Source organism: Etheostoma cragini, chromosome 18, assembly GCF_013103735.1.
Source record: "Etheostoma cragini isolate CJK2018 chromosome 18, CSU_Ecrag_1.0, whole genome shotgun sequence".
NCBI lineage: Eukaryota > Metazoa > Chordata > Actinopteri > Perciformes > Percidae > Etheostoma > Etheostoma cragini.
In genome coordinates this window covers 15988149-15996505 of record NC_048424.1, presented here as the reverse complement: position 1 = coordinate 15996505, position 8357 = coordinate 15988149, and the positions used below count along the sequence as shown (strand labels likewise).

The window sequence follows — 8357 nt, the reverse complement described above, 5'->3', positions numbered from 1 at the left end:
ACAAGCACCATGGCAGTCTTAAATTACAAATCAAGCACTTTATATCAATGGCTACTTCTCAGGTTTATTGTTTTCTTAAATTATGTAAATGTGTTGACAAAGGACATCTTGTGATGACCTGATTATAGCTGTTTTATAATATGTCAGCAAGCCTATCACATATCAACATATCTAACCCACATGACAATTTAGGTTCACAATCACTTTTGGCCCATCTAGTTTTTGTGGCTTTTTAAGTTAAGTGGTTAAGTGGTTGAGTTATTTTTGGGGGGCTTTATGTTGACCAAACTGTTGACAAATGAGAAGGCTACAGTATATGGTACATGCAATAGTAAAAGATGACTTTTTCAATAAAATAAAAGCACATTAACACTAAACATGTCTGGCTCTTGATGTGATTATTATTTTCCAGTGCGGCCCTTAGTGAAGTAGAGTTCGACACCACTGGACCGGAGGATGATGTATGTTGCGACTGCCTGCACAACTACAGATATGCTCTAAGTTCCTCCACTGCTGCAACTCAGGGAACCCGATCTCACAGGATGGAGCAGGCGGACACTGCTGCCTCCTGGCGTCCTAAAGCTGCACTGGATAGACAGACAGAAACCTGCCAGCATCACGACAGGCTGCACTACACTCTAAGAAATATGTGTAGACACAGACAGACAATGTCCACAGGAATAAGATTCACAGTTGTATTTCTGTTTTTTACATTTCAAATAGCAAAACGGGTGCTCAGACAACTTTTGTCAGCCGCGGAGGTTGGGAAATTAAAGAAAGTCTTTGAAGAAAGTTTTTTTTTAACATTCTGGGCCTTTTTTTTGCAACATTTTAGTTGAATTCAACGCCTATTCAGATGTTTCTGTCGGTTTCTTTACAAGTTTTCAGAAGTATACTTTGGCCTAACATAAACGTTATTTGCTGTATTTTAACGAGCTACACATAATTTCAGTTTTAAAATTACGAGACAAAGTCTGGGTAATGAGTTGCCAAAACATTTTCTGTTATTTTACGGATACACATCTTAGGGTGTATCTGAAATTTAAATTTGAACTAAATCTAAATTAGTGAAAACCAGACCTGCTGTCTGTCAAACACAGAAACGTCTGATAAAACTGGACTTCAACAGCAGCCCATAAAACCTGGGTGTCATACTTAGATTCAACCAAAACTGACTGTCTGGTATGTGTGGTGGAGTTTTCAGACTGGAGGAAAATATTGTCAGACTTGCACAGTCTTTACTTTTCCAGAAGAACATCCTCTTGTGAAGTTAAAAATGCAAATCTGGGATTAAAAAGGACACTAAGACTGATATTCCTGACTCATCCGTCAAAAGGTGCAAACACAGTGATTAATGTTTATGTTTGACTGCAACCCTCGACTAGTTTCATTAGTCATTTTCTGTCCATTATCTTCTGGATAAGTAGATTAGATTTTCGGCATATAAAAAGTCAGAAAATTGTGAAAATGTGGATCAGTTTCCCAAAGGCTGAGATGACGTCTGTAAATGTCTTGTTTTGTCCACAACTCAAAGATATTCAAAAATCAAGTGCCCTACTCTTAAAGAGGTGTTGAAATATTGTCCTTTCTGTAAAAAAAATAGTTTTAATAAAAAGATATTTTCCATTTTCCAGTCACAGAAGAGTGAAGAAACTAGAAAATATTCAGCCTAATGTTTACTTTTTAAAAATGGCTCAAACTGAATTGATTTTTTAAATAGTTGACGATTAATTTAATAGTTGACAACTAATCAATCAATCTTTGCAGCTCTATCTATAGATCTGAACAACCGCGTGCCACACATTTACTGAAACTGCAAATCACCCAAGCGAGATAAATCAAGAAACTGATTTATGAAAATGTCACCCGAAGGGAGATTAGACAGAGTCCCCCTGCATCTCTGCTGCTCTGGGCAGACAGAGAGGACCAGATGAGGACTGAGTCTCAGGGAGGAGAGTGAAGTGACAGTCCTCCCTCTCAGCACACGGAACCCGTCATTAAAGATGACATCAGAGCAGGGAGGGCCTTCCACGCGAGGTAGATCATCCACGATGCTGGAGACCAGGCTTGGTATAAATACCTTGAGCCCAGTGCCCTGGGAAGAGCAGCTGCTGCTTCGACAGACAGACTCCACAACTAAGGATATACCAGCGCAGTGCCGGGACAGCAGCCTCCCGACCCCCCACCCCACTGTTTCTCTGGAGCGTAAACCTTAAGGTAAGGTGGCTTTTTTTTCCTGATTTCAGGTTAGTGTGCTGGGGATTTTCCCGACCCTATCTGGCTCTCAATGAGGGTAGGGTCACTGGTAGAGCTCTGATGCCATAACATTACAGTTATGTGTTACATGTATGTACACTAATGTATTACATTAGTGTAATGAGCCGTGCTACTGTAGGGCTGGTTTACACTGAGATTTTGTTCCTGTGATGCAAGATTTGATTGCATGGTAGACATCAATTTGTTAAACGTGCATACTTTTTATAGTAGCTGCTCACTTCAGGAGAGTAAAACCTTTTAAAAGTCTGGTCGATTTTAGAAATGAAACATTCCGACACACATTTGCAGCTTTCTCAATCAGTCAATCAGACTTTATCACATTTCATCCATGTAAATGTGGCACAGTGCTTCATATTCATATACAATCCCATTCTGGCTTGAATTACCCGATGCACCAACCACACTGCACTTTTTTGGGTGGGGGGGGGGGGGGGGGGGGTGTCTGATTGTCACAGAAGACAAAGAAATGTTTTCTCTTCCCTGTCTTTGCAGGTTTAGCTTCCCAAGATGGACCTGAGGGTAACAAGCGTTCTCCTCGTCCTCCTAGCTCTGGCTGAGGCCACCCCTGAGAGGTACTACCAAAAAGTCAGCAAGACTCCCTATCCCGTCAAGAGTCAAGGTGAGTCACATGGTGAGGCCCTTTTCCTCACTGCGGTTGTTCATCTGAACACAATTTTACTAAAACAACAATCATGGCAAACTAATATTAAAAGGGATATGCTGAAATTCACACAAAAACAGAGGGTTCCAAATCAACTGGGGGGAAAATAAGCAGGAATAGCATCTACTTATGTTTAGTATAATAATTAAACTCTAGCCAAGCCCATCGCCACAGGTTGCACAGTGAGACTGCCTAGGGACTGTATCAGCTGTATTTTTTATTCAACTTGCAATTGAGCAACAGATGACACTTCAAGTTACACTTCTGGTAGAATTTAATAGGCATATGCTTAGAGAATTTTAATTATAAGTTGTGATGCTGAAAAACAGGGTAGCAGGCATACGGCAGAGACTTGTAAAATGAAGAAATAAGATGAAATATAGAGTTACAGCCAACATTTGCATGGAACTCCACCTTTTGATAAAAACAAAAGTCATGTAATAAACTCCTCCTGGAATGACTTTTTATCCAATTAGGTCAATTAAATGTTGTGCACATCCATGTAGTTGCTGGTGTAAGACAAAAAAGTAAAAAACTTTAATAGTGCAATAAGGTACACAGCATTTCAATGCTGTAACAGAGCAATACGACTTTCCCTTTTTTAAACTTTTATCCAAATACAGCCATGACATTAATCACTGATCTGAAAATGATGACAACGTGAACCCTGGAAATATGGCAGCGTACTGCAGCAGTTACAGAACCAAACGATACACATTCCTTAATTGCCTGCAGATTCAAGTCATTATCATAATCACTGTTATCGCCACCACTACTTTAACCTTTCAGTAAGATCCTCTCATGCAGCCTGGCAAACTGTTGGCTCATGTAGTAAATGAGGCTGCCTTCATTAACTCATTAAGGTGCACACCCAGCAGGTCTAGCACAAGTAGCTCATTGGCTGAGAGCAGAAGGTTGTGGTTGAACTGGCTGAACTGCTGTGAATGCATATAACTGTATATAACTGAGGTGGGGTATGGCTTAAAGAGCAGTTGTGTTCTGTATAAATAAAGGTTAAGGAGGAAAACAGTTGTTTTTGCATGTGTCATAGAAACAAAAACAAAGCAGTGGTAATGATGATGTAACTGCCAGGATGATGTGTAGCACTATATTTTATATCCCAGCTAAACAATGACTTAAATTCTGCCAGTTGTAATTTATGTACCCAGTTTAGTTTTTTTATCTGATGTGGTTTGACTGTGTGTCTCAATGCAAAAATAGAATAGAAAAAGGATAAAAAAGAGCACAAATTTGACAAATCTCCAAAACAGATGTTGTGACCACGTTGCAGACACACCCTAACAAGCTGCTTTGTGGTACTAAATCCACGCCACAAAATTAGAAAGAAAGAAAAAAGAAAAGAGAAATGCTCACAAGTTTAAACCGTAAATCTAACAAAGGAACCACAACACAGGGCAATGAGGGAGAGAAGAATTACTTAATAAGACTCTGACTAAGATGATGTTTATTGAAGGCAACCAAATCCAGAGTGGATACAGGTGCTACACTGAATGTAAGCATAGTGGTACTTTGCAGTTTTAACAGGTCGTACATGGTTCAGCTACTGTGGCCAGTATCATCACCTTTAGTTTGTGGTGTTTCTGGCACAAATAACCTCTGTGGGGTTTCAGGCACGGCCTTATGTGGCTTGAAATAACAGCCTTGTCAAAGCATTCTTTAAAAAAGAAATACCATTTCAAAAGGAAGCCAAACACTAGTGGATTTTATTTTTTGACAGACAATGACACATCTAGAATATGGTGTATAAAGGAATGCAGTATGATAACTATCAGAGATGCTCTTTGTGCATAGTTCCTTCCTTAAATCAAACCTTAAGGAAAAAGTTAAGAGAGAAAACAACTAGGTGCCCTGTTGGCCCAAGAGTTAAGGCTCACTGGAATCTGACCAGGAAACTTGGCATGTTATTCTTGACCTCTCTGTCCCCTAATTTCATGCCATCTCTCTGTTTACTGTCAAATAAAACAAAACAAAAATTAAAACAAGAGAGAGAAAATAGGGTTATTCTTATGTTAACGTTTCCAATTTACACTAGTGAGCATTAACCTTTAGTAGAACAACAATCAGATGCTGTGCACTGTATATACAATGCTGTGCACATATATGCATGCACTCATTTGACCTTGCCCATAAACTATCCACTATGTGGCAGGAAATGCATTAAGGTGCTGTTGACAAGTTGCAGACCACTAACTATACATCCACGGCCATGGACAACGCAGGAAATTAAGGGGTGCAGTATAGTGCGGGCAAGTTGAACTGAAATGCACAGAAGCTGGTGTGTTGGGTCCCAGCAGACACATGGTGAGGACATTACCTCAGACAAGTGGTGCTGTCAACACTATCCTGGGAAAAAAGAAGTGCTGTCCTCCCAAGCCACCCTACAATCATATGGAGCAGTTTTTCAAGTCAGGATGCAGTGTTATGGAGTAGAATGCCAAACCTAGGGTCATTCAACGACCAAGAAGGCATCTTACGTAATGCATTCAAGGCATACAAGATGCTTGAAAATGAAGCCATTTCTTGATCATGTGTACTATTTCAGTTTTTATTTTCTTGGGGAAAACTAAGGTTGATTTTTATGTCTGTATCATTTGTTGTATGCTTGTATGTGTATTTTATGTATTCACCAACAACATCATGTCGAACACTGTGCATTCTCCTTTTACATCAAAGACGATAATCCAGTAAAACTATTGTACAACAGTTTACTAAATCAGATTATGAACAGCAAACTGAACCAAATTGACCAAAGTAAGATATAGACTTTATGATGTGTGGATCATATTACCTGAATTAAAACACTGCTTGCGTTTTATGTGTTCCACAGCTGTTGCAGGCCAACCAGGCCCCCCGGGTCCTCCAGGTGAGCCAGGACCAATGGGACCATCCGGACCTCCTGGAAAGAGTGGCATGGGGCATACTGGACCACCAGGTCCAGCAGGACCCCCCGGACCACCTGGTTACTCTCAAGCAGGTAAACCCGGCGCCCCAGGTGGTCACGGAAAACCAGGAAGCCCTGGAGCCCCTGGTGAGAGAGGTGCACCTGGCGCAACTGGAGCAATGGGGCCCAGAGGTGCACCTGGTCCACATGGAACACCTGGTCCTGCTGGACTTTCTTCTCCTGGAAAACCTGGACCCGCTGGCATCCCTGGGCAAACGGGACCAAGAGGAGAACCTGGTTTGAAGGGACATCCTGGTATTCCCGGCCTTCCTGGCAATAAAGGAGAAAGAGGCATTGGAGTTCCTGGGGTTCAGGGACCACCAGGTGCAGTTGGACCAATGGGCCCAACTGGAATGCCGGGCAAATCTGGAGTTGGCATACCTGGTGCCACTGGCTATCCTGGAGAACCTGGCAAGGGTGGCGTGCCAGGAAGAGATGGCGCTCCTGGGCCAATGGGTCTTCCAGGACCAAAGGGTCACACTGGGGCTCCAGGCACAGGAGCACCTGGAAAACCAGGTCAGAATGGTACCCCAGGTATGCCTGGACCTATGGGTTCTAAAGGTCCACAGGGTCCAGCTGGTCAGCCAGGGTCCCCTGGTATGCCAGGTGTTGGCAAAACGGGTGAACCTGGAATGCCAGGTAGCAGAGGAGCCCCCGGTACTTCAGGAACCACTGGTCAAAAAGGAGAGCCAGGGCCAACTGGTTATACTGGTCAGCCAGGTGCTGTTGGTCCTATCGGCCCAGCTGGTCCACAGGGTGCAAGAGGATTCCAGGGAGAGGCAGGCCCACAGGGACCCAAAGGCGACACTGGAATGGTAGGTGCACCAGGCCCAAGGGGTACCAAGGGTGAACAGGGAGCTCAGGGTTTCAGTGGAAAACCAGGTGTCCCTGGGTCAGTAGGTCCTCCAGGAATTCCAGGACATAATGGTCCTCAGGGTCAAAAGGGTTCACAAGGCCATGCTGGTAGCCCAGGACTTCCAGGTTCACATGGTGCCCCAGGACCAAAAGGCCATGCAGGCTCCCCAGGAGGACAAGGAAAAAGTGGTGAGAACGGAATGCCAGGACCCATGGGACCAGTTGGGCCACCTGGTCCATCAGGTCCCTCTGGACTTAAGGGCCATCCAGGTCTTCCAGGCCCACCTGGCCCAGCTGGCCTGACAGCGAAGGGAATTTCTGGTCCTCAAGGTCCACCTGGAGTCCCAGGTGCCAGAGGTCTAGACGGTCAACCAGGCCCTGCCGGTCCTCCTGGTCAACCTGGCCCACCAGGAGAGGTGGTCTACCATCATGAAAAGAGCATGCCAATGAAGTCCCACGAGGTTGTGATGTCTCATGAGATGATGAAGGCCCCCATGTCCGCCTTCAGTGCTGTGCTGACCAGAGCCTACCCCCCTGCTGCAAACCCTATTCAGTTTAACCAGGTTCTGTACAATGGGGAGCAACATTATGATGAGCACAGCGGTGTGTTTACCTGCCAGATCCCAGGCCTCTACTATTTCAGCTATCATATGCATGTCAATGGTGCCAATGCATTGGTGGCCCTCTACAAAAATGAGGAGCCCGTTATTTTCACCTATGATGAGTACAACAAAGGCTTCCTGGATCAGATGTCAGGCAGTACTGTCCTTATGCTGAACCCCGGTGACAGAGTCTATGTCCAGGTCCCTGATGAGGAGAGTAACGGCATATTTGCAGCAGATAATGTTCACTGCTCCTTCTCTGGGTTCTTGATTGCCTCAACGTGATTTCACAAATCCAAATTAACCTCAAACCCTTACAAAACATTGAACTACTCAGATAAATATATTCGTTTATAAAATCCCAAATTGAGAGAGAACTAAATATATATAATTATTATTTTAACTAGTTCAAATGTCAGATTCAAATCTTTCAAAAACAATGAAATGTCTTTAATTTGCTAACAAAGGTATTCATACTGAGCAAAAAATTAGAATATATAGTTCAGATTGATCCCTTTTCCTCCAGTCCACCATGTGTGTGACTTCGCAATTTTAAACATTCATTTTTTTAAACATTAAACAATATTGGAAGATATCTTAAGTGGTGCTTTACAACTGCCTGTAACATTTACAGCACGTCTGTTATTTGTGTTTGTTTTTATAATGTCTGTTGTTTAAGAATTTTCCTGTAATATACTTACAAAAGACACTCAAAACTGTTGTACTATATGTATTAGAGATTAGCACATTCTCATAAGCACTGTGTTCAGCAAAACAACACAGAATGAGAATTTCAAACTGCATTTTCTTTTTCAAAATTACTAGGCCTATGTCCCATGGATGTGTTAAGTTATGTACCACTTACTGACCAAAACACAGAATAAAAGTTCTAGTTTGAAAAACTGAAAATATCCTGTGTATTGTGTGTATTGTGTGTGTGTGTGTGTGTGTGTGTGTTTACATGATGGGTCCTTAAAAGAAAAAGACATTAGAAATAAGC

General features: G+C 42.7%; 2 protein-coding genes across 4 annotated transcripts in view; one reads left to right on the top strand and one right to left on the bottom strand.

The window, feature by feature from the left end:
- The window catches only part of nt5dc1 (5'-nucleotidase domain containing 1), a 74290-nt gene that overhangs the window by 61624 nt on the left and 4309 nt on the right, over positions 1-8357 (bottom strand). The window lies entirely within an intron of this gene.
- col10a1b (collagen, type X, alpha 1b) lies at positions 2032-8268 on the top strand. Its single transcript, XM_034900969.1, has 3 exons — positions 2032-2217; positions 2770-2896; positions 5787-8268. The coding sequence occupies exons 2-3, from the start codon at positions 2785-2787 to the stop codon at positions 7640-7642; spliced, it is 1968 nt and encodes a 655-aa protein (XP_034756860.1). The 5' UTR covers positions 2032-2217; positions 2770-2784; the 3' UTR covers positions 7643-8268.